The sequence below is a fragment of the Manis javanica genome, chromosome 15 (assembly GCF_040802235.1).
Source record: "Manis javanica isolate MJ-LG chromosome 15, MJ_LKY, whole genome shotgun sequence".
In the NCBI taxonomy this organism is placed as follows: Eukaryota; Metazoa; Chordata; class Mammalia; order Pholidota; family Manidae; genus Manis; species Manis javanica.
In genome coordinates, this window is record NC_133170.1 from 38,035,230 (window position 1) to 38,062,351 (window position 27,122).

Genomic DNA, 27,122 nt, shown 5'->3' on the forward strand with positions numbered 1-27,122 from the left:
CCAGAATTTCTTACTTATTTGCTTTGATGTGGGTCTTTTTTCATTTATTATACTGGATAGGGAGTGTGTGTCATCTCCTGGATTGTTGTTCAATATGTTTGGCTTTTCATTCATTTCCTTGTTTTACTTGATGGCACTTCAGGTATAGGAAGGTTATGTGGTGACATATCCAGGTATAGGATGGCTATTTGATGGCATATCAGGTATAGGATGGCAGTTGTATATTCGGGTATAGGATGGCAGTTGTACATTCGGGTATAGGATGGCGGTCATAGCTCAGGTATGGGCTGGCTGTCGTTCGCTCAGGTATGGGCTGGCGGTCGTGTGCTCAGGTATGGGCTGGCAGTCATGCGCTAAGGTATAGGCTGGTAGTCGTACGTTCAGGTATGGGCTGGCGGCTGTTATGTTCAGGTACAGGCTGGCAGTTGTATGTACAGGTACAGGCTGGCAGTTGTACATCAGGTATCGGATGGTCATGTGATGTTAATTCTCTTTTTCAGGTGTCGCTGCCTATGTTGGCTGGCAAAGCTCCTCGATTCTCAAACCCCTGCTGCAGCAAGGCCTTAGTGACGCTGAAGAATTTGTTATTGTGAAAGCTCTTAATGCCCTTACCTGCATGTGCCAGTTAGGGCTGCTACAAAAACCCCATGTCTATGAATTTGCCAGTGATATTGGTAAGTTTCTGTTTCTCAAAATTAGGACATGGTAAGGAAAATAACTGATGGAGTGTTGTAAAATTTCTAGTTAATATAGTTAGATTTTCAACGTTATTGTCCCTGGTGTGTGTGTGCACATGATGGGTATGGTTATATGTAAGAAAGAGACAGGCAGACTCACAGGGTCATTTGGTCCTCCATCCCAGCTTGGGAAATCTATCTTTATTTTTATCTGTAATGAAGTCTTTCTGGTCTTTGGCAAATGAAGATTTTATTTTGTTTTTTGGTTTTTTTTGACATGATGTGGATAAGGTCTTTAACAGCTCTGAAGAGTCATCTTATTTTTGGACATTTGACCATTAGGGCGAAGCTGTATTTGGAGGATGGCTCGTGATATCTCTCTTGCACTGATTGTCAGTTAAGAATTCATAGTATTCAAATTTCTTCTGTTAGTAATCTTACTAACTAATGAAAGTAATTAATTCCTTCACCTTTAGAGCACTTATTTTTCTCAACTTAAAATTCAGAATAAGAGCAAACAAGTGAATATGACACATTTGAAGATTAATCTAAAACTTTCTTTTAATCACTTCATTTTAAGAAAGTAAGCAATTTGAGATAGCAAGTTGGATCTGTACCAAGAGAATATGAAATCGTTGAAAATTGCCTCTTTGAATAAAATATTTAATTGCTATTATATGTTTTGCCAAGGAAAATTAATAGAAAACTAAAATTTGTTAGACTGGTCAATAGGCTTTTCTTGAGGCAATCCTCAGAGGAAAGAAGACAAGGGAGTAATTTACTTAAGTTGCTGAGAAACTAGGTGGTAGCTTGTAGAGATGTATAATGTTTCTGGAAATTTTAAAGGCATGAATGTAGCTCTTTAAAAAAAATTATGAAAAATTCAAATACATGTAGGCTACTTATTTTACACTCTGATATCTATAATAGTTCTTTTAGTGCTTTTGTGTATTGCTTGTTTGAGTTTATTTTTTATTGATTTTAATTGACATAGTAATATATTAGTTTCAAGTGTACAATATAGTCATTCAGTATTTTTATGCATTATGAAATGATCACCTTGATAGGCCTACTTACCATCAGTCACTCTACAAAATAATTACAGTATTGTTGATTATATTCCCTATCAGTTGTACATTACCTCTCCATTACTTACTTTATAACTGGAAGTTTGTACTTCTTAATCCTCTTCACTTATTTTTGTCCTCCCCCTACTCCCTTCCCTCTGGCAACCACGTTTTTTTCTGTACCTGTGAGTCTGTTTCTGTTTTGTTTATTTGTTTTGTTCTTTAGTTTGCACATATAAATGAAATCATATAGTGTTTGTTTTTGTCTGACTTATTTCACTTAGTGAATACCTCTGAGTCTGTCCATGTTGTTGCAAGTGGCAAGATTTCATTCTTTTTTTAATAGCTGAATAATATTCCACTGTATATCTAGACCACATCTTTATCCATTCAGCTTGGTGGACACTTAGGTTGCTTCCATGTTTTGGCTATTGTAAGTGATGCTGCAGTGAACATAGGGGTGCATATATTTGAATTAGTATTTTGTTTTTGTTGGATAAATATCCAGAAGTGGAATTGCTGGATCCCATATTCTATTTTTCATCTTTTGAGGAGACTTCATATTGTTTTCCACGTGGCTACACCAGTTTACCTTCCCACCAAAAGTGCACAAGGGTGCCCTTTTTTCCATGTCCTCACTAATACTTGTTATTTCTTGTCTTTTTGATGCTAAGCATTCTGATAGGTGTGAGGTGACATCTCATTGTGGTTTTGGTTTGATTTCTCTGATGATCAGTGATGTTGAACATTTTTTACGTGCCTGTTGTCCATCTGCATATTTTCTTCGGAAAAATATCTGTTCAGATTCTCTCCCATTTTCTAACTGGGTTTTTTTTTGTTATTGAGTTGTATGAGTTCCTTATATCTTTTGGATACTAATCGCTTATTGGACATATTATTTGCAAATATCTTCTCCCATTCACTAGGTTGCCTTTTTGTTTCATTGATGGTTTCCTTTGCTGTACAAAAGTTTTTTTAGTTTCATGTAGTCCTATTGGTTAGTTTTGCTATTGTTGCCCTTACCTGAGAAGACATATCCAAAGAGAATATTGCTAAGTCTGATGTCCAGGAACTTACTGCTTGTGTTTTCTTTTGGGAGTTTTATGGTTTCAAGTCTTAAATTTAAGTCTTTAGTCCATTTTGAGTTTATTTTTATAGCTAGTATAAGAAAGTGCTATGGTTTCATCCTCTTGCATGGAGCTGTCCAGTTTTTCCAGCACCATTTATTGATGAGACTGTCTTTTCTCCATTGTATATTCTTGCCTCCTTTGTCATAGGTTACTTTACCATATTAGCGTGGATTTATTTCTGGGTTTTCTTTTCTGTTCCACTGATTGATGCATATGTCTATTTTTGTGCCAATACCATACTGTTTCAATTACTATAGCTTTGTACTATAGTTTGAAATCTGGGATTGTGATACCTCCATCTTGTTCTTCTTTTTCAAGATTGCCTTCTCTATTTGGGGTCTTTTGTGGTTCCATGCAAATTTGAGGATTCCTTATTCTAGTTCTGTGGAAAATGTTGGTATTTTGGTAGGGAGTGCATTAAATCTATAGATGGCTTTGGGTAGGTGTGGACATTTTGACAATATTAATTCTTCTGATTTGTGAGCAGGACTACCTTACTATTTATGTTTTCAGTTTCTTTCATTAATGTCTTATGGTTTTCAGAGTCCAGGTCTTTCACCTCCTTGATTAAATTTTATCAAAGGTATTATTTTTGATGCAATTGTAAATGGGGTTGTTTTCTTAATTTCTTTCTGATAGTTCGTTATTAATGTATACACATTAAATCTGCACAGCAGATTTCTATTAACTTTGTATCTTGCAACTTTACTAAAATTAGTTTATTAGTTCTATTAGGATTTTTTCTTTATGGCGTCTTTAGGATTATCATCATCTGCAAATAGTGACGGTTTTATTTCTTCCTTTCTGTATTGAATGCCTTTTCTTTCTTTTTCTTTCCTAATTGCTGTGGCTAGGGACAATACTATGGTGAATGAACATTGTGCAAGTGGGCATCTTTGTCTTGGCTGGAAAGCTTTCAGCTTTTCACAGCTGAATGTGTTATTAGCTGTGGTTTGTTACCTATGACCTTTATTATGTTGAGGTACATTCTTTGTATACTCTGTTGAGAGTTTTTATCATAAAATGGGTGTTGAATTTTGTAAATGCTTTTTCAACACCTATTGAGATTATCACATGATTTGTATCCTTCATTTTGTTAATATGGTATATCACATTGATTTTGGATGTTAAACTATCCTTTGCATCCTTGGAATGAATTCCACTTGGTTATGGTGTATGATCTCTTAGTACATTATTGAATTCAGTTTGCTAATATTTTATTGAGGATTTCACATCTTTATCCATCATGGGTACTGGCCTGTAATTTTCTTTCTTTGTGTTGTGTTGGTCTAGTTTTGGTATCAGGGTAATAATGTTGGACTTGTAAAATGAGTTTAGTAGTGTTTCTTCCTCTTCAATTTTTGGGAATAATTTGAGGAGCCCAGGTATTAACAAAGCTGTTTGGACCTGGACCCCTCTTTGTTGGAAGGTTTTTGGTTACTGATCCAGTGTCATTACTATAATCAGTCTCTTATTTTCTGTTTCTTCATGATTCAGTCTTGGAAGATTGTATGTTTTTAGGAATGTATCCATTTCTTCTGGGTTGTCCAATTTGTTGGTGTATAATTGTTAATAGTATTTTTGTGACTGTTTATATTTCTGTGGTATCAGTTGTAATTTCTTCTTTCATTTCTGATTTTTTTATTTGAGTGATCTCTCTTTTGGCTAGCTAAAGGTTTGTTGAGTTTGCATCTTTTCAGAGAATCAGATCTTAGTTTCATATATCCATTTTATTGTTTTTTAAGGCTCTATTTAATTTATTTCTGCTCTGATCTTTTTTATTTCCTTCCTTCTACTAACTTTAGGCTTTGTTTATTCTTTTTCTATTTACTGTAGGTATCAGGTTAGATTGTTTATTTGAGATTTTTCTTGTTTCTTGAAGTAGGGCTGTATTTCTGTGAACTCCTAGAACTGCTTTTGCTGTGTCCTAACAATTTTGGTCTGTTGTATTGCATTGTTATTTGTCTCTGGTATTTTTTTATTTCCTCCAATTTCTTCATTGACTCACTGGTTGTTTAATAGCATGGTATTTACTCCATGTGCTTGTGCTTTTTCTAGTTTCTGTCTTTAAATTGATTTTTATATTTATATCATTGTGGTTGGCAAAGATGCTTGATACGACTTCAGTCTTTTGATGCTTACTGTGACTTCCTTTGTAGCCCAACATATCTCTCCTGAAGAATGTTCCACATGCGTGTTCCTGAATGTTCTTGAAAAGAACATGTGCTTTGCTCTTTTTGAATGAAAAGTTCTGTCTCTATACATATCTATTAAGTCCTTTAAGGCCAGTGTTTCCTAGTTGATTTTCTGTCTGGATATGAGTGGGGAAATGAAGTTTACTATTACTGTATTGCTGTATGTTTCTCCCTTTATATCCATTGATATTTTCTTTACATATTTAGGTGCTCCTATGTTGGCTACATAAATGTTTAGAAATGTTATATCCTTTTATTGGATTGATCTCTTTATCATTATTCAATGTCCTTGGTCTTTTTTTTTTTAATCTATTTTGTCTGACATGAATATTGCTATCCCAGCTTTCTTTTCATTTCTATTTGCATGGTATACCTTCTTTCATTCCTTCACTTTCAGTCTGTGATTGTCTTTAGGTTTAAAGTGTATCTTTTAGGCAGCATTTAGAAAGGTATTGCTTTTGTCCAGTCAGCCACTCTATGTCTTTTGATTGGAACATTTAGTTCATTTACATTTAAAGTAATTATTGTTAGGTATATACTTATTGCCATTGTACTGTTATCTGGCTGGTTTTGAGGCTTCTCTCTGTTCTTTCTTCTCTCTTACCTTGGGTTTGATTGTTTTCATTTAGATTCCTTTCTCTTTTTCTTTGTGTACTTATAATTTTCTCTTTGTGGTTATGAGAGGTTCACATATAACATGTATATAACAGTGTCTCTTAAGTTGATAGTAACCTAATTTTGAACACATTTCAAAGTTTTTATTTTTTACTCCCCCTAGCATGTTTTATATTTTTGATGATACCTTTTAATAATTATTATATATATATATATATATTTTATATCGTTAATGCACAATTACTTGAACAACATTATGGTTACTAGACTCACCCTATTACCAAGTACCCCCCACATACCCCATTACAGTCACTGTCCATTAGCGTAGTAAGATGCTGTAGAATCACTACTTGTCTTCTCTATATACTGCCTTTCCCATGTCCCCCCACCCCACCACTATATTAAGTGTGCTAATTGGAATGCCCCTTTATCCCCCTTATCCCTCCCTTCCCACCCATCCTTCCCAGTCCCTTTCCCTTTGGTAACTGTTAGTCCATTCTTGGGTTTTGTGAGTCTGCTGCTGTTTTGTTCCTTCAGTTTTTGCTTTCTGCTTATACTCCACAGATAAGTGAAATCATTTGATACTTGTCTTTCTCCTCCTGGCTTATTTCACTGAGCATAATACCCTCTAGCTCCATCCATGTTGTTGCAAATGGTAGGATTTGTTTTCTTTCTCATGGCTGAATAATATTCCATTGTGTATATGTACCATATCTTCTTTATCCATTCATCTACTGATGGACACTTAGGTTGCTTCCATTTCTTGGCAACTGTAAATAGTGCTGCGATAAACATAGGGGTGCATATGTCTTTTTCAAACTGGGCTTCTGTATTCTTAGGGTCAATTCCTAGAAGTGGAATTCCTGGCTCAAATGGTATTTCTATTTTGAGTTTTTTGAGGAGCCTCCATACTGCTTTCCACAATGGTTGAACTAATTTACATTCCCACCAGCAGTGTAGGAGGGTTCCTGTTTCTTCACAACCTCACCAACATGTGTTGTTGTTTGTCTTTTGGATGGTGGCCATCCTTACTGGTATGAGGTGATATCTCATTGTGGTTTTAATTTGCAATTCTCTGATTACTAGCGATGTGGAGCATCTTTTCATGTGCCTGTTGGCCATCTGAATTTCTTCTTTGGAGAAGTGTCTGTTCAGCTCCTCTGCCCATTTTTTAATTGTATTATTTGCTTTTAGTTTGTTGAGGTGTGTGAGTTCTTTATATAATTTGGATGTCAACCCTTTATTGAATCTCTCATGTATGAATATATTCTCCCATACTGTAGGATGTCTTTCTGTTCTACTGATGGTGTCCTTTGCTTTACAGAGGCTTTTTAGTTTGATATAGTCCCACTTGTTCATTTTTGCTTTTGTTTCCCTTGCCCAGGGATATATGTTCATGAAGAAGTTGCTCGTGTTTATGTCTAAGAGATTTTTGCCTGTATTTTTTTCTAAGAGTTTTATGGTTTCATGAATTACACTCAGGTCTTTGATCCATTTTGAGTTTACTTTTGTGTATGGGGTTAGACAATGATCCAGTTTCATTCTCTTGCATGTAGCTGTCCAGTTTTGCCAACACCAGTTGGTGAAGATGCTGTCATTTCCCCATTGTATGTCCATGGCTCCTTTATCGTATATTGATTGACTATACATGCTTGGGTTTATATCTGGGTTCTCTGTTCTGTTCCACTGGTCTGTGGGTCTGTTATTGTGCCAGTACCAAATTGTCTTGATTACTGTGCTTTGTAGTAGAATGTGAAGTCAGGGAATGTAATTCCCCCTGCTTTATTCTTCCTTTTCTGGATTGCTTTGGCTATTTGGGGTCTTTTGGCATTCCATTTGAATTTTAGAACTACTTGCTCTAGTTTACTCAAGAATGCTGTTGGTATTTTGATACGGATTGCATTTAATCTGTAGATTGCTTTAGACAGGTTGTCCATTTTGAGAATATTAATTCTTCCTAGCCAAGAGCATGGGATGAATTTCCATTTATTAGTGTCCTCTGTAATTTCTCTTAAGAGTATCTTGTAGTTGTCAGGGTATAGGTCTTTCACTTCCTTGGTTCGGTTTATTCCTAGGTATTTTATTCTTTTTGATGCAATTGTGAATGAAATTGTTTTCCTGATTTCTCTTTCGGCTAGTTCATCTTTAGTGTATAGGAATGCCACAGATTTCTGTGTATTAATTTTGTATCTGCAACTTTGCTGAATTCAGATATTAGATCTAGTAGTTTTGGAGTGGAGTCTTTAGGGCTATTTATATACAGTATCATGTCATCTGCAAACAGGGACAGTTTAACTTCTTCCTTGCCAATCTGGATGCCTTTTATTTCTTTGTGTTGTCTGATTGCCGTGGCTAGGACCTCCAGTACTATGTTGAATAGAAGTGGTTAGTGTGGGCATCCTTGTCTTGTTCCTGATCTTAAAGGAAAAGCTTTCAGCTTCTCACTGTTAAGTATAATGTTGACTGTGGGTTTGTAATATATGGCCTTTGTCATGTTGAGGTACTTGCCCTCTATACCCATTTTGTTGAGAGTTTTTATCATGAATGGATGTTGAATTTTGTTGAATGCTTTTTCAGCATCTGTGGAGATGATAACGTGTTTTTTGTCCTTTTTGTTGATGTAGTGGATGATGTTGATGGATTTTCAAGTGTTGTACCATCCTTGCATCCCTGGGATGAATCCCACTTGATCTTGATGGATGATCTTTTTCATGTATTTTTGAATTAGGTTTGCTAATAATTTGTTGAGTATTTTTGCATCTAAGTTCATTGGGGATATTGGTCTGTAATTTTCTTTTTTGGTGGTGTCTTTGCCTGGTTTTGGTATTAGAGTGATGTTGGCCTCGTAGAATGAGTTTGGGAGTATTCCCTCCTACTGTTTGGAAAACTACTTTACCCCCCTTCATATTTGCTTTATGTTGTTGATATACTACTTTTATTATTTACCTTTTCCAGTGAGTTTTTACTTCTGTGTGTTTTCTTATTAACTACTGCCTTTTCTTTTTGTCTTAAAGAATTCCCTGTAACATTTCTTGTAAGGTTAATTTAGTGTGATGAACTGCTTTAGTTTTAAGTTCTGACATTATCATTATAATGTGTCTTGCTGTGAATCTCTCTGGGTTCATCTGGTTTGGAACTCTGGCTTCCTGCCTGTGGATGTCTGTTTCCTTCCCCAGTAGGGAACTTTATAGTCACTATTTCTTCAAGTAAGTTTTATGTCCCTTTCTTTCTCTTCCTTCTGGGACCCATATAAGGCAAATTTTGTTCTTGATTGTCCTATAAGTCTCTTTAAAATTCTTAACCTTTTAAAATTCTTTTCTTTTAGCCTCTCTTTTGGGGAGTTCCACTGCCCTGTCTTCCAGGTCACTGATCTTTACTTCTTCATTTAGTCTGCTGTTGAATCTCTGTAGTATAATGTTTATTTTAGTTTATGATTCTTTAGCTCTGTGACTTCCATTTGGTCCTTTCATAAATTTCCTGTCTCTTTGTTGAAATTATCTGTGTTCATCCATTCTTCTCTTGATATTAGTCAACTTCTTTATAACCATTACTTGAAACTCTTTATCAGGTAAATTATTTACATCTGCTTTATTAAGGTTTTTTTCCTGGAGTTTTGTTTTGTTCTTTTGTTTGGAACATAGTTCTGTGTTTCCTCATTTTGCCTGACTGTGTTTTTGTATGTTAGTTGAAACAGCTTTGTCTCCCTCTTGTGAAGGAATGGTTGCAGGAAGACTGGGGGTGTGTTCAGTCTGCTGTGTGCACTGTTCTGGGAGTGCACAGAACTGTCTCTGGTCTCAGCCCCAGTCGGCCCAGAGATGCAGGCCTCCCTGGCCACTGGCCAGGTTTTGAAGGGTGTCCCTGTGTAGACTGCAAGCTGCTGCTAGACTGGGCGGGGCTGCAGGGAGTGCTGTGCTGGGGCATGTCTGCCTCCTGGGTGGAGTGACTCCGTGCAGGGAGGGGTTGCGGGGTGCAGGATCTAGAGGGAAAGTGCAAAACTGGCCCCTGCCAGTGCCTCTGTCCCTGGAGAGAGTTTCAGCAGACCTTCCAGTAGACCTTTAAAATGGGCCAATTTCTGTCTTTTACAAATGGACTAAGTGCTTTTCAACCTGCTGTTTTTGTACTTGGTCCCAGGGGCAGTGAGTCTGTCAGAGAGCCCTTCAAGAGTAGAGTGTCAGTTTTCCACAGCCCCTTCCATCTCCTGGAGGTAAGCTCTCATGGTGTTCATAGCCAGACATCTGGATGCTCGTCTCTCTGGTGCAGCTGCCAGGGATTGGAGTGCTTGAGGGAGCACTTGAACCCCTTGCTCCTCAGGGGTACACTGCTTTGTGAGGTCCCTCCCACCTGTGGATCACTGCCAATGGTGGGTTTTTGGCAAGGCTGCAGTTCTTGTCCTGTCTGTCTCCATGTGCTTTGTGTCCTTCTGTGGAGGAGCTGCTCAGTCAGTTTTTAGTTATTTTTCAGACAGGATTATTACGTATGCAGCTATAGATTTGATGTGTCCATGGCAGGTGAGTTCAGGCTCTTCCTACACTGCCATCAAACTGCTCTCCCTGAAAAGACATTTTGTTAATTTGCTGGTTCAATCTTATTTTTTAAAGTCTTTTAAGAATGGGTATCAGGTGTTCTCCCTTTTAGTTTCCATTCCAAATACCTTATAAAGGAATTTATAAATTATGTATTAGATTTGATCAAACCTTTGTGTTAAAAAGAATGTCAATGCTACACCTTGGAGAAGAAACAGCTTCTGTTTCTTTGTCCCTTGTGTTGAAGATGGTGTGTCATTCATCCTTGGGGGGAGAGTGGCTCAGGAAATAATAGTTTGCTGTATACTGTTGGGATTTTTATGTCTTTGTCCAGTAGTTTTTAACCAATCTTATAAATGAGTACATACCTACCCATCTTAAGCTTTGATGAAAAAATACAAATTTAAATCCTCAAAAGGAGAGAGCTGTTTTTATTCTTTTGTACTTTTGTTGAAATTTATGATAGTGAATATTATAATATTAGTGTGCTTGCTTGGTTGAGCTTCTGACTTGGTTGAGTTTATGCCTCTGGATAATTGAATATGTGAAAATACCTTATCAGTAACATGTGGTATAATCCCTTTATCAATTGTGTTAGAAGGTGAAAATTTATTTTGGTATTTCAGTATTGGTAGTTGTAAATTTCTGAACATGGTTTAATCTACATCATTTTCCCCTCTTCAGCCCCCTTCCTGTGTCATCCCAACCTGTGGATACGCTATGGTGCCGTGGGGTTCATCACAGTGCTTGCTCATCAAATTAGCACAGCTGATGTCTACTGTAAACTGATGCCTTATCTTCACCCATATATTACCCAACCAATAATACAGGTATGCATATACAGGTACCAATCCTCCCTCCAAACCGCACTGCTTTAAAAAATGTTTTAGAGAATCCCGTTTTTATTTAAGTTATTAAAGATTTAAATTGGGAACCCACATGTTCACATTTCTTCCAGCTAGTTACTGTAATGCTAATGGAACAAACCTTTTTGAAGGTGAGAAAAGTTCAAGAGATTCATGTTATATATCAGGTTATATATAGTATATAGCACTCAGTTCATACTTTATTTTCTTGTATGCATATTGTTAAAGTTTCTGCTATTGAAGTAAAATATAGCAAACATGTATATTGATGGACCTCTGCTTTTATTGTAAAAGGACAACTGATTTCAGCCCAAGTCAGCATTTATAAAAAGTTGGAAAAAGCCTTTTATTAAATGATTGTTCTTTGGACCGCCACCTGGTCTGGTTGCTTTTCCTTCTTTTTTTTAATTGATGGCCCCATTCCTCCACCCCTGTAGTACAGCACTTAGTGGTAAACTTTGGGTCTTGGGTCTGTACAGGCAGTTATTTACCTAATGTATCAGCATTTACACCCTTCATCTTGCTGAGCAGCCAACTATCAAAATAGATATTAAATTGAATGGACTGTTGAGATGATTCTGGCTATTAAAACATCCTGAAATGTTCTATTTTTACTAAAGCTCTTTTCCCTTTTGCAAATTTGGCTTTCACCTACTTTAGTACTCCAGTGTGTCTTCCCTTTGGCTGGAGACGGGGGCCTTGGCTGTCCTCTGGAAACGAACCTCTGGCTGTGCCCTCAGTCCTTCCTTCATCACTAGTCTCCCAGTGGGACAGACACAGATGTGTACTCAGATGTTAACCATGAGAAAAGGAAGTACATTAGCTCTTAAAGCTCAAAATTAATAAAAGATCACTATTTTGTCTTCTAAGCAAAAATTGCACATACTGATAATTTCCATTTTCTTGGAAATTAATTTCATAAGAAATCAACATTGCACAGGTTGTCTTACTAAATCTGAAAATAACTGTACTGTATGTTGTATCTTTGGCTGATTGTTTTTATTTTTCTACTATAGATTGAAAGAAAACTTGTTCTACTCAGTGTTTTAAAAGAGCCAGTAAGTCGTTCTATATTTGATTATGCTTTGAGGTCTAAAGATATTACTAGCTTGTTTAGACATCTTCACATGCGTCAGAAGAAACGAAATGGGTCTCTTCCTGACTGTCCACCACCGGAGGATCCTGCCATAGCACAGCTTCTGAAGAAATTGCTCTCACAGGTTGTATCACCTTTCTGAAGTCTCACATTCAAATGCAAATTTCATGAAAACATTGAAGCATCCATCTAGCCACTAAAAATATTTTTTGTTTATTAGGTTGCTTCATAACAAGTAAATAAATCTGGCAAATACAGTATACATTTCCTCTGGCATCTAGGAGGTACTAGGATGATGACAAGACATTGAGTCGAGCTGAACAGGGAATCATGGGAGATCTGTTTCTTTTGTGATACTGGTTACATAAATGAGGGGAAGAGTGGATATAACCTTAGATTTAACTAATATTCTTGATTCAGTTCCATATTCACCAAAACAATTATGAAGTTCAATTAGAAGAAACACTGCAAAGCACAGATGCAATATAGAAAAATCCTGGTTTATGTCAGTCCACATTTAGAGAGTTCTCACCACATGCAAACAACTGAAATAACTGGAATTTATAAGACACATTAAATTGAATAAAATAGTTTATTGCTATATCATAAAAGCCTATGGAGTTGGATCAGTTGACAGATCTTATTAGAAGGAGGAAGTAATTTTTGTATTTTACTTGGCACTGGTTAAGGCCTGTTCAGAAATATTAAGTCTGGATTCAGTTATCTTGTATTAAGAGGGATGTGTGGAACCTAGAGAAGTCAAGGTTGAAATAAAAATGGTTAGAGGTAAAAGAATACAATTTCTGAACGAATGTTCCCTGAGCCATAAAACAAATACCAAGGGACAACTTCAATGACTGTCCTTAAGTCTGCAGGACATTTTGGTTGAGAGATGCCTGCCAGTCATATATCTTGTATAACAAGAAAAGGAAATGAGAAAATGCTTCAGTTATTTACAGAGAGGACTTGATCAGTTTGGGGGTATAGATCCTTTGATGTATTGTATTTGTCACTCACTTTCCAGTGCTGTTTGATGCCCGAATGTTGGTTTGGGTGACTGAGTATTGGAACAGGCTCCAATGGGAGGCTGGTCTGTAACCATATTGGTTATTTTAGGTCTAAGTTTACCAAGAGGCTGGAGCTGTTTCTCAATATTGCTTACAGACCAATGGTTCTGTTTTCTATATTTTAGAAGACTTAACTTGATGTGACTTGAATTACTAGAGATTTTTCTTTGGGTTTTCTTTTAATCTTGGCTTGTACATTAGATGTATTTTATATTTTAGAAAGCAATTGATGGAGAATTGGGTAATGAATCACATTTTCTCTTGTTTCTGCTGAGTAAGTAACCCTTACCAAAAAGAATTCAGCATGTAGTAAAAACTACACCAACTTAGATGTTTCTTTTGGGTTTGAACTTGGGTGGTGTTATTCTTTGTCTTTCTTGTGCAAATCCTGTCTGTTAAACTAAAAGCCTCTTTCCTGAAAATTCCTTTTCACTCTAAGTCATGAGTTACGTCATGACTAGTCCCAGTGCTGACTTTCACCTTGCTACGGGTGTAGGTTTAGCTGCTGCCGTGGGTAAGAGCAGAGCACTGAGGAGCAGTTTCTGTCACCTCTCTGCTTCCTGTTCTCCCAAGCCCTCTTCCGTTGCTGCTCCCTCAGCGCCAGCCACTGGTCCTGGGCACCATGGAAGTCAGCAAGCCCACTGGCCTGGATTTCTCTGAAATGTCAGTGCTTGTTGGACCCCTTGTGTCCCTTGTGCCCTTGTTTGTCTGAGTGGAAGAAGAGGAGCCCTCAGTCGCGTTCTGTGTAGCTCTGTTGGTAAAGTTTTTGGAGACCCATTAAGAGTTAGGAGTTCTCTGTTTCAAGGGGCAGGCACTGTAATAGAAGGGAGAGCAGGCCAGACTCTCAGGTCCGTAGAAGAAGGAACAGCAGAACAATACCATTTCCACCACTGCAGTTGGTACTTTCCATATTTTGTGATGGTTCTTAAAACATGCTTGAAGAACAGTTGGCACCCCCATTTTAGAGATGAGGAAACAGATTCTGTGAGGGTGGTTAGCTTGCCTTTGCTCGCACAGCCCAGTAAGTTCCAAGACTGAAATTTGAACCTAAACCTCACTCCATGTCCATGTTCCTTGCCGTCTTGCCTCACAAAATAAACAAAGACAGGGAGCCAAGACAGGACTTCAAGTGGACTTAGGACAAAGTTCATGTGTGGCTCATCTCCTCCAGCTCCTTGCTTGCTAGCCTTTTCTCTGCCTTCACTTCTTTTTATTTTGAAGTACAGTTGAGATTATAGTAGTTTTAGGAGTATAACATAATGACTTGACATTTATTTAACATTATGAAGCACTCACTATGATAAATTTAATTACCATCTGTCACCATACAAGTTATTACAGTATTATTGGCTATATTTCCTATGCTGTATGTATATGCCATGACCTAATTAATTAATTAGGTATCATTAATGTACAGTTGCATGAGCAACATTATGGTTAGTAGACTCCCCCCATTATCAAGTCCCCACCACATACCCCATTACAGTCACTGTCCATCAGCGTAGTAAGATGCTATAGAATCACTACTTGTCTTCTCTGTATTATACTGCCTTCCCTGTGCCCCACCCCCTATATTATGTGTGCTAATTGGAATGCTCCCTTTTCCCCCTTATCCCTCCCTTCCCACCCACCCTCTCCAGTCTCTTTCCTTTTGGTAACTCTTAGTCCATTCTTGGGTTCTGTGAGTCTGCTGCTGTTTTTTTCCTTCAGTTTTTGCTTTGTTGTTATACTCCACAGATGAGTGAAATGATTTGGCACTTATCTTTCTCCATCAGGCTTATTTCACTGAGCATAATACCCTCTAGCTCCATCCATGTTGTTGCAAATGGTAGGATTTGTTTTCTTCTTATGGCTGAATAATATTCCATTGTGTATATGTACCATATCTTCTTTATCCATTCATCTACTGATGGAAACTTAGGTTGCTTCCATTTCTGGGCTATTGTAAATACTGCTGCAATAAACATAGGGGTGCAGCTATCTTTTTCAAACTGGGCTGCTGCATTCTTAGGTTAAATTCCTAAGAGTGGAATTCCTGGGACAAATGATATTTCTATTTTGAGTTTTTTGAGGAGCCTCCATACTGCTTTCCACAATGGTTGAACTAATTTACATTCCCAACAGCAGTGTCGGAGGGTTCCCCTTTCCCACATCCTCACCAACATTTGTTGTTGTTTGTCTTTTGAATTTTGGCCATCCTAACTGGTGTGAGGTGATATTTCATTGTGGTTTTAATTTGCATTTTTCTGATGATTAGTGATGTGGAGCATTTTTTCATATGCATGTTGGCCATCTGAATTTCTTCTTTGGAGAAGTGTCTGTTCAGCTCCTCTGCCCATTTTTTAATTGGATTATTTGCTTTTTGTTTGTTGAGGTGTGTGAGCTCTTTATATATTTTGGATGTCAACCCCTTATCAGATATGTCATTTATGAATATATTCTCCCATACAGTAGGATGTCTTTGTTCTACTGATGGTGTCCTTTGCTATACAGAAGCTTTTCAGTTTGATATAGTCCCAGTTGTTTGTTTTTGCTTTTGTTTCCCTTGTCTGGGGAGATATAGTCATGAAGAAGTTGCTTATTTTTATGTCCAAGAGATTTTTGCCTATATTTTTTTCTAAGAGTTTTATGGTTTCATGACTTACATTCAGGTCTTTGATCCATTTTTTACTTTTGTATATGAAGTTAGACAGTTATCCAGCTTCATTCTCTTACATCTAGCTGTACAGTTTTGACAACACCAGTTGTTGAAGAGGCTGTCATTTCCCTATTGTATATCCATGGCTCCTTTATCATAAATTAATTGACCATATATGCTTGATTAATATCTGGACTCTATTCTGTTCCACTGGTTTATGGGTCGGTTCTTGTGCCAGTACCAAATTGTCTTGATTACGGTGACTTTGTAGTAGAGCTTGAAGTTGGGGAGCGAGATCCCCCCTGCTTTATTCTTCCTTCTCAGAATTACTTTGGCTATTCGGGGTCTTTTGCAGTTCCATATGAATTTTAGAACTATTTGTTCCCGTTTGTTGAAGAATGCTGTTGGTATTTTGATAGGGATTGCATTGAATCTGTATATTGCTTTAGGCAGGATGGCCATTTTGAGAATATTCTTCCTAGCCAAGAGCATGGGATGAATTTCGATTTATTAGTGTCCTCTTTAATTTCTCTTAAGAGTGTCTTATAGTTTCAGAGTATAGGTCTTTCAGTTTCTTGGTTAGGTTTATTCCTAGGTATTTTATTCTTTTTGATGCAATTGTGAATGGAATTGTTTTTGTGATTTCTGTGTTTGTTTTGTCATCGTTAGTGTGTAGGAATGCAACAGATTGCTGTGTATTAATTTTGTATCCTGCAACTTTGCTGAATTCAGATATTAGTTCTAGTAGGTTTGGAGTGGATTCTTTATGGTTTGTTATGTACAATATCAAGTCATCTGCAAACAGTGGCAGTTTGACTTCTTCCTTACTAATCTGGATGCTTTTTATTTCTTTGTTTTGTGATTGCCATTTCAAGGATCTCCAGAGTACTATGTTGAATAAAAGTAGGGAGAGTGGGCATGTTTGTCTTGTTCCTGATCTTAGGGGAAAAGCTTTCAGTTTCTCGCTGTTAAGTATGATGTTGACTGTGGGTTTGTCATATATGGCCTTTGTCATGTTGAGGTACTTGCCCTCCATACCCATTTTGTTGAGAGGTTTTATCATGAATGGATGTTGAATTTTGTCAAATCTATGGAGATGATCATGTGGTTTTTTTTGTCCTTTTTGTTGATTTGGTAAATGATGCTGATAGATTTTCAAGTATTGTGCCATCCTTGCATTCATGACATGAATCCCACTTGATCATGGTGTATGATCCTCTTGATGTATTTTTGAATTAGATTTGCTAATACTTTGTTGAGCATTTTCGCATCTATGTTCATCAGGGGTATTGGTCTGTAGTTTATTTTTTTGGTGGGGTCTTTGCCTGATCTTGGTACTAGAGTGATGCTGGCTTCATAGAATGAGTTTGGGAGTATTCCCTCCTCTTCTGTTTTTTGGAAACCTTTAAGGAGAATGGGTATTATGTCTTCTCTAAATGTTTGATAAAATTCAGTGGTCTGTCCATCTGGTCTGGGGGTTTTGTTCTTGGGTAGTTTTTTGATTACCAGTTCACTTTCATTGCTGGTGATTGGTCTGTTTAGATTTTCTGTTTTTTCCTTGGTTAGTCTGGGAAGGTTGTATTTTTGTAGTAAGTTGTCTATTCTAGGTTTTTCAGTTTGTTAGCATATAGATTTTCATCGTATTCTCTAATAATTCCTTGTATTTTTGTGGTGTCCATAGTGATTTTTCCTTTCTCATTTCTGCTTCTGTTTATGTGTATAGATTCTCTTATTGTCTTAATAAGTTTGGCTAGGGGTTTATCTATTTTGTTTATTTTCTGAAAGAACCAGCTCTTGGTTTCATTAATTTTTTCTATTGTTTTATTCTTCTCAATTTTATTTATTTCTTCTCTGATCTTTATTATGTCCCTCCTTCTGCTGATTTTGGGCCTCATTTGTTCTTTCTCCAGTTTGAATAATTTTGAATTTAGACTATTCATTTGGGATTGTTCTTCCTTGTTTAAATTGGCCTGGATTGCTATATACTTCCCTCTTAGAACTGCCTTCGCTGCATCCACAGAGGTTGGGGTGTTGCGCTGTTGTTTTCATTTGTCTCCATATATTACCTGATCTCTGTTTTAATTTGATCATTGATCCATTGATTACTTAGGAACATGTTGTTAAGGCTCCATGTGTTTGTGAGCCTTTTTGTTTTCTTTGTGCAATTTATTTCTAGTTTTATACTTTTGTGATCTGAGAAGTTGGTTGGCACAATTTTGATCTTTTCGAATTTGCTGAAGCTCTTTTTGTGGCCTCTTATGTGGTCTGTTCTGGGAAATGTTCCCTGTGCACTTGAGAAGACTGTATCCTGCTGCTTTTGGGTGTAGAGTTCTGTAGATGTCTGTTAGATCCATCTTTTCTAGGGCTTTTTTCAGTGCCTCTGTGTCCTTATTTATTTTCTGTCTGGTTGATTTGTTCTTTGGACTGAGTGATGTGTTGAAGTCTCCTAAAATGAATGCATTGCATTCTATTTCCTCCTTTAATTCTGTTAGTATTTGTTTCACATATGTCGGTGCTCCTGTGTTGAGTGCATAGATATTTATAATGTTATGTCCTCTTTTTGGACTGAGCCCTTTATTATCGTATAATGTCCTTCTTTTTCTCTTGTTACTTTCTTTGTTTTGAAGTCTATTTTGTCTGATACAGGTACTGCAACACCTGCTTTTTTCTCCCTATTGTATGCATGAAATATTTTTCTCCATCCCTTCACTTTTAGTCTGTGTATGTCTTTGGGTTTGAGGTGAGTCTCTTGTAAGCGGCATATAGGTGGGTCTTGCTTTTTTATCCATTCTATTAGTCTGTGCCTTTGATTGGTGCTTTCAGTCCATTTACATTTAGGGTGATTATCAATAGATATGTGTTTAATGCCATTGCAGGCTTTAGATTCATGGTTACCAAAGGTTCAAGGGTAGCTTCTTTACTATGTAACCGTCTAACTTAACTCACTTATTATATTAGCACAGTCTGATGATTCTTTATTTCTCTCCCTTCTTTTTCTTCCTCTTCCACTCTTTGTATGTTAGGTGTTTTATTCTGTATTCTTTTGTGTTTCCCTTGACTGACTTTGTGGTTTGCTGATTTTATTTTGTATTTAGTTAGTATTTGGTTGGTCTACTTTCTTTGCTGTGGTTTTGTTTTCTATGGTGACATCTGTTTAACCTTAGGAGCACTTCCATCTAGAGCAGTCCCTTTAAAATACACTGTAGAGATGGTTTGTGGGAGGTAAATTCCCTCAACTTTTGCTTATCTGGGAATTGTTTAACCCCTCCTTCAAATTTAAATGATAATCTTGCTTGATACAGTGTTCTTGGTTTGAGGCTCTTCTGTTTCATCTCTTTAAGTATATCATGCCATTCCTTTTTGGCCTTTTAAGGTTTCTGCTGAGAAGTCTGATGATAGCCTTATGGGTTTTCCTTTGTATGCTTTCTTTTTTCTCTCTCTAGCTGTTTTTAAAAGTCTGTCTTTATCCTTGATCTTCGCCATTTTAATTATTATATGTCTAGGTGTTTTCCTCCATAGGTCCCTTATGTTAGGAGATCTGTGGGCTTCCATGGTGCGAGGGACTATTTCCTGCCCTAGATTGGGGAAGTTTTCAGCAATTATTTCTTCAAAGACACTTTCTATCCCTTTGTCTCTTCTTCTTCTGGTACTTCTATAATGTGAATATTTTTCCGTTTGGTTTTGTCACAGTTCTCTTAATATTCTTTCATTCCTAGAGTTCCTTTTATCCCTCTCTGCCTCAGCTTCTCTGTATTCCTGTTCTCTGGTTTCTATTCCATTAACAGTCTCTTCCACCTCATCCAGTCTGGTCTTAAATCCTTCCATTGTTTGTTTCATTTCTGTTATCTTGCTCCAGAATTCATCCCTTAGCTCTTGCATATTTCTATGCAGCTCCATCAGCGTGGTTATGACTTATTTTGAATTCTTTTTCAGGATGGTTGGTGATTTCCATTTCACCAGGCCCTCTCTCTGGGTTTTGAGGGATTTTGGACTGAACAGGGTTCTTCTGCCTTTTCATGGCGATGGAAGTGATTGCCGGCAAGTGCCACATGTGTCAGCTGGCAGAACAAAGTCCCTTCCTGCTTGCTGGTCACCTTGCCTGTCTCCGCTGCCTGTGCTAGGCAACCACACACATGAAACAGCCTCTGGGTTGATACCCTGAACTGCCATGGACCACGTCGCCCTCAGGATGACCTAGGGCACTTCCGGGTGTTGCAGTCGAGTGATATGTGTTCTGTGAGAGCGGCACCCCTTTGTGCTTTTGGAACTCTGCGCCGGTCGATCTCTTCTGCCAGTGCTGGACAACCGCACACAAGGAGTAGTCTTTGGGTTGATCCCCTGAGCTGCTGTGGACAGGGCGACCCTTGTGATGGCCCAGGGCCGTCGCGCTAGGTGATCAGCTCATGTTAGCTGCGAGAACAGAGCTCCTATGTGCTTTCTTGGTCCCGTGCCGGCTTCCTCTGCCTGTGCCAGTCGGCCGCACGCAGGGGGCAGCCTCTGGGTTGATGCCCTGAGCTGCTGTGGGTGGGTGGCCCTCAGATGGCCTAGGGTACTGGCAGGGGTTGTAGGCGAGCAGCGTGTGTTTGCCATGATAATAAAGCCCCATTATGCCTTCCAGCCTCTGCACCAGTCTCTGCTGTCTGTGTCAGTTGACTGTGTGCAGGGGGCAGCCTGTAGGTCTGGCCTGGTTAGCTGTGCCCTGCGAGAAGCCTCTGTGTGGTTGCTGTGGGTGGGGTGCCAGCGGGGGGGGGATTGAATGGTAGCCTGCTTATTACCGTAAGGAGCTTCAGTGCTGCGTTGCCACCCAGGGTGTTAGGGCACCTGAAGTTCTCGTTATTTAGCAGTTCTGTGCTTCCACTCCCTCCCCACTCTGATTCTTTTCCTCCTGCCTGTGAGCTGGGGTGGGGGGAGTGCTCCAGTCCCACCAGGTCATGGCCTTGTATCTTAACCCTCTTCATGAGCTGCTGAGTTCTCACAGATGTAGATGTAGCCTGGCTTGTGTACTGTATCCTCTGGGCACTTTTAGAAACAGTTGTATTCGCTGTATTTTCAAAGTATATATGGTCTTGGGAAGAGATTTCTGCCACCATATTCACGCCGCCATCTTGAGAATCTGCCTCCCATGACTTTATTTTATAACTGGAAGTTCGTACCTCTTGGTCTCCTTAACCTATTTCACCTTTCCCGTCCCTCCTCTCTGTAAGTCACCAGAATGATCTCTGTGTTTATGCCTGTTTCTGGGCTTTTGAGTGGGGTGTTTGTTTTTTTTCTATTCCACATATAAGTGTAATCATATGATATTTGTCTTTCTCTGTGTGACTTATTTCACTCAGCACACTATCCCTAGGCCCCTCCTTGTTTTCACAAATAACAAGAGTCATTTCTTTTTATGGCTAATACCCCATTGTGTATACATACCTATATAATCTTCTTTATCCATTCACTTACTGATGGATTATAAATAATGCTGCAGTAAATATATATAGGGGTGCATATATCTTTTTGGGTTAGCATTCTTGTTTTCTTTGGGTAAATTCCAAGACGTAGGATTGCTCGGTCATATGGTATTTCTCTTTTTAGTATTTTGAGGAAACTCCATGCTACTTTTTGTAGTAGCTGGACTATTTTATATTCCCACCAACATGTGTGAGGGTTCCCATTTTTCTACATCCTCGTGAACACTTGTTATTTTTTGTTTTTTGGATAGTGGCCATTCTGACTGGTGTGACGTGATATCTCAGTGTGGTTTTGATTTGCAACTCCCTGATGATTGGTGTTGTGGAACATTTTTTCATGTGTCTGTTGGCCACCTGCATCTCTTCTTTGGAAAATGTCTATTCAGGTCCTCTGCCCATTTTTTAATAGGATTCTTTCTTTTTTGGTGTTGAGTTGTATGAGTTCTTTATATATTTGGGATATTAATACCTTTGGATATACATTTTTCAAACATTCTTCTCCCACTCAGTAGGTTGTCTTTTTGTTCTGATGGTGTCTTTTGCTGTGCAGAAGCTTTTTAGTTTGATGTAGTCCCACTTGCTTATTTTTGCTTTTATATCCCCTGCCTAGGGAGACATATCCACAGAAATATTGCTAATGTTGATGTCCAAGGGTTCAGTGCCTGTGTTTTCTTTTAGAAGTTTTGTGGTTTCAGGTCTTACATTTAGGTCTTTAATTCTATTTCAAGTTTATTTTTGTGTATGGTGTATGAAGTGCTCGTTACCTTCTTTGGCATGTTATCTCTCCATGCAAACTCTTCAACAGCATTTCATTTATTAAAGACACTGTCTTTCCCCATTATATACTCTTGCCTCCTTGTAGGTTAACTGACCACATAAGTCTTCACTTCCTTTGGTTCCTGCACTATGTGAGTTTTGTGGGACTGTTAGCAGAGTCTTGGAGCCAGGACAGGCTTTGGAGGTAGGAAATGAGACCTGCTCCTAATGTCCAGGCTACAGAGGGAAGAGGTGTTTTTAGTCTCCCCAAGTGGGAATTCTGAATTCCTGCAGAGTACCTTTTTTTTTTTTTTTTTTTTTTTTGTAGATGATTTCATATTTAATACTATTAGAAATTTATTTATACTTGTACTGTTTGCTAGGGTGCTGTTATGAAACTCTGAATGTGAATATCTTTCTCAGAGTACAATATTAACATATTTTGCATAGACAACAGTACTGAAAAATATCTAAGGTAGTAATTTGTATTAACAGACTCCAGAAAACTTTAAAAGACCTAAGGTTCTAATTTGAGATACCCTTTGCTTGATCTTTGGGGTAGAACCAACCTTCTCCAACCCCTTTGTTCCAGAACATACTGAATGGTAATGGCGAGGAAGTAACACTGAAGTCTAGTGATGCATTTCTGTTCTCACCAGTTAAGTTATACACTAACCAAAAATTAGCTGTGTTTATTCCTAATCTGTTTAGGCCAAGAGTGGTAGTAATCATAATTATGTATTTTAACTAAATTTTATGTAAACTGATGAAATATGAGTGCAAAAAAAGCTAAATGTTTGGAAACACAGAGGCATGTTACTTATAATAGTGCTGAATTGGCTGTGGGTGAAGCCAAAAAAAATTGAGTTAAAAATTGTAAAACTATACACATTCTGTGCTCAAAAACCCTTTAACTTTTTTTCTACTTTAAAGAAATGGAAACTAGAAATCACAGGCAGTGGTTGTGACACCAGAGAACTGACACACCTGCAGAGAGAAGGCGTTGACTCTGTATTGGAAGACTGGCAAACATTTATGCACTCTAATTCAAAAGAAATTATTTAAGATTCATGTGTATCATTTTTAATGACTTACCTTTTTTTTTTTTTTTTTTGAGAGGGCATCTCTCATATTTATTGATCAAATGGTTGTTAACAACAATAAAATTCAGTATAGGGGGGTCAACGCTCAATGTACAATCATTAATCCATCTCAAGCCTAATTCTCGTCAGTCTCCAATCTTCTGAAGCATAACGAACAAGTTCTTACATGGTGAACGAATTCTTACATAGTGAATAAATTCTTACATGGTGAACAGTACAAGGGCATTCATCACAGAAACTTTCGGTTTTGATCATGCAATATGACCTATAAACAATCAGGTCAAATATGAATATTCGTTTGATTTTTGTACTTGATTTATATGTTGATCCCACATTTCTCCTATTGTTATTATTATTTTTATTTTTAATAAAATGCTGAAGTGGTAGGTAGATGCAAGATAAAGGTAGAAAACATAGTTTAGTGCTGTAAGAAGGCAAATGTAGATGATCAGATGATCAGGTGTGTGCCTATGGACTAAGTATTAATCCAGGCTAGACAAGGGCAGCAAGACATCCACGGATGCAGAAGATTTCTCTCAAAGCAGGGGGGGTGAGGTTCTGAGCCTCACCTCTGTTGATCCCCAAATTCTCACCTGGTGGCCCCCCTGCGACTGTGCCTGTCTTAGGTTGTTCCTCCCTTGAGGAATCTTACCCGTCTCTGGCTAACCAGTCATCTTCCGGGGCCATACAGGGAAATGTAAAGTTGGTAAGTGAGAGAGAAGCCATATTGTTTGCAAAGGTTAGCTTTTTTACTTCTTTGCAGATTTATGCCTTGTGGCTTCTATGCCCAGCACTTGTCTCGAGGTATCTTTACCACCTGGAGGAATTATGATACTCGGTAAATTCGATATGAGGCACGAATTCTATTTAAGGGTTGTAATTAGGAAGGAAGAAGAAAAGCTATAGATGTAGCATATGAAGGAAACATGGGAGGATTGATTATTTCTTTGACATATCTTCTTGTGTAGTACCTTAAGTATGTATAGGTTTTAAACTACTAACTAATTTGCACACACATATTAACATAATAGGAATACGGTGACATAAACAAAGCAAATCTATAATTACCATCCATCTCCAGTGAAGCCAAGAAAACCATTTAGGCACCCTAGGCATTTGTGAAAATTTATCTATGATATGATGGATATTGTCCAACTGTACTTGAACCATCAGACAAATTAAAGCAGCCCATTTCTGGGATCTGTTCACATCCCATATGTTCTTTTAACCATAGATAGTCTATAGTCATGAGATTTTGGAGTGCTACAACTTGCACCCCTCCCAACTCCTGGTTGAGTTCCAACAGTACAGATCCGGTCAAATTCGTTGTCTCACTGTATGCACATGCCAGCCTAGACATCTCCCTCCTCATTCGTATGGCAAGTCCAGGAGACGGTGGGCTGGATGCAGCCACAACCGCAGCATCGTCCGGATCCCTGTAGAGGCTTTTTGATGATCATCCCCCGGCACAAGTCCTCCAGAGAGTGCTGATGCCGGAAGCTCCTCCTCATATCGTATCTTAGTTCATTTTCTGGGTATCCAAGCTAGGCCTTGATCTTCTGCATAGAAACAAACAGACCCTTTGCCCACACTTTGACATGCCCTCTATACCACTGTGTAGAACTCATTGGAGGTCAGCACACAGTAACTGCTTTTTTTTTTTTTATTAAGAGAAAGGAATATTGTCAGAAAAGAGTACCTCCATAGCTGATCATCTGACACACTTAAAGTGATCAACATTAAGGATATTTAAAGCACGCATTGATCTTTGATTTACCAATAGTTTTTTATCCTATCAAGGAGTAATCCCCCTTTTCTTTCTTTCTTTTTTTTTAATCTTTAATCTACACTTACATGAAGAATACTATGTTTACTATGCTCTCCCCTATATCAGGTCCCCCCTAAAAACCACATTACAGTAACTGTCCATCAGCTTAGCAAAATGTTGTAGAGTCACTACTTGTCCTCTCTGTGTTGTGCAGCCCACCCTCCCCTTTCTCCCTCCCCCCATGCATGCTAATCTTAATACACCCCTTCTTCTTCCCCCCTCTTATCCCTCCCTGCCCACCCATCCTCCCCAGTTCCTTTCCCTTTGGTACCTGTTAGTCCATTTTTGGGTTCTGTAATTCTGCTGCTGTTTTGTTCCTTCAGTTTTTCCTTTGTTCCTATACTCCTCAGATGAGTGAAATCATTTGGTATTTCTCTTTCTCCGCTTGGCTTATTTCACTGAGCATTATACTCTCCAGCTCCATCCATGTTGCTGCAAATGGTTGGATTTTTCCACTTCTTATGGCTGAGTAGTATTCCATTGTGTATATGTACCACATCTTCTTTATCCATTCATCTACCGATGGACATTTAGGTTGCTTCCAATTCTTGGCTATTGTAAATAGTGCTGCGATAAACATAGGAGTGCATCTGTCTTTCTCAAACTTGATTGCTGCGTTCTTAGGGTAAATTCCTAGGAGTGGAATTCCTGGGTCAAATGGTAGGTCTGTTTTGAGCATTTTGATGCACCTCCATACTGCTTTCCACAATGGTTGAACTAATTTACATTCCCACCAGCAGTGTAGGAGGGTTCCCGTTTCTCCACAGCCTCGCCAACATTTGTTGTTGTTTGTCTTTTGGATGGCAGCTATCCTTACTGGTGTGAGGTGATACCTCATTGTAGTTTTAATTTGCATTTCTCTGATAATTAACGATGTGGAGCATCTTTTCATGTGTCTCTTGGCCATCTGTATTTCTTTTTTGGAGAACTGTCTGTTCAGTTCCTCTGCCCATTTTTTAATTGGGTTATTTGATTTTTGTTTGTTGAGGCTTGTGAGCTCTTTATATATTCTGGACGTCAAGCCTTTATCGGATCTGTCATTTTCAAATATATTCTCCCATACTGTAGGGTTCATTTTTGTTCTATTGATGGTATCTTTCGCTGTATAGAAGCTTTTCAGCTTAATGTAGTCCCACTTGCTCATTTTTGCTGTTGTTTTCCTTGCCCGGGGAGATATGTTCAAGAAGAGATCACTCATGTTTATGTCTAAGAGGTTTTTGCCTATGTTTTTTTCCAAGAGTTTAATGGTTTCATGACTTACATTCAGGTCTTTGATCCATTTTGAGTTTACCTTTGTATATGGGGTTAGACAATGGTCCAGTTTCATTCTCCTACATGTAGCTGTCCAGTTTTGCCAGCACCATCTGTTGAAGAGACTGTCATTTTGCCATTGTATGTCCTTGGCTCCTTTATCAAATATTAATTGACCATATATGTTTGGGTTAATTTCTGGGGTCTCTAATCTGTTCCACTGGTCTGTGGCTCTGTTCTTGTGCCAGTACCAAATTGTCTTGATTACTATGGCTTTGTAGTAGAGCTTGAAGTTGGGGAGTGAGATCCCCCCTACTTTATTCTTCTTTTTCAGGATTGCTTTGGCTATTCGGGGTCTTTGGTGTTTCCATATGAATTTTTGAATTATTTGTTCCAATTCATTGAAGAATGTTGCTGGTAATTTGAGAGGGATTGCATCAAATCTGTATATTGCTTTGGGCAGGATGGCCATTTTGATGATATTAATTCTTCCTAGCCATGAGCATGGGATGAGTTTCCATTTATTAGTGTCCCCTTTAATTTCTCTTAAGAGTGACTTGTAGTTTTCAGAGTATAAGTCTTTCACTTCTTTGGTTAGGTTTATTCCTAGGTATTTTATTCTTTTTGATGCAATGGTGAATGGAATTGTTTTCCTGATTTCTCTTTCTATTGATTCGTTGTTAGTGTATAGGAAAGCTACAGATTTCTGTGTGTTAATTTTGTATCCTGCAACTTTGCTGTATTCTGATATCAGTTCTAGTAGTTTTGGAGTGGAGTCTTTAGGGTTTTTTATGTACAGTATCATATCATCTGCAAATAGTGACAGTTTAACTTCTTCTTTACCAATCTGGATT

At 38.1% G+C, this 27,122-nt stretch overlaps 1 protein-coding gene across 6 annotated transcripts in view; it reads left to right on the forward strand.

The window, feature by feature from the left end:
* The window catches only part of PIK3R4 (phosphoinositide-3-kinase regulatory subunit 4), an 83,519-nt gene that overhangs the window by 14,841 nt on the left and 41,556 nt on the right, over window positions 1-27,122 (forward strand). For 5 of the 6 annotated variants that reach the window (XR_012125641.1, XR_012125640.1, XM_073222988.1 and 2 more), the window contains 3 exons: window positions 501-674; window positions 10,892-11,037; window positions 12,090-12,293. Coding sequence is in view for 4 of the 6 variants with exons in the window: in XM_073222988.1 (XP_073079089.1) it covers window positions 501-674; window positions 10,892-11,037; window positions 12,090-12,293 (524 nt within the window). In the remaining 2 variants the exon portion in view is untranslated. The remainder of the gene's footprint in view (window positions 1-500; window positions 675-10,891; window positions 11,038-12,089; window positions 12,294-27,122) is intronic. The other variant, XM_073222989.1, reaches the window with a different exon arrangement.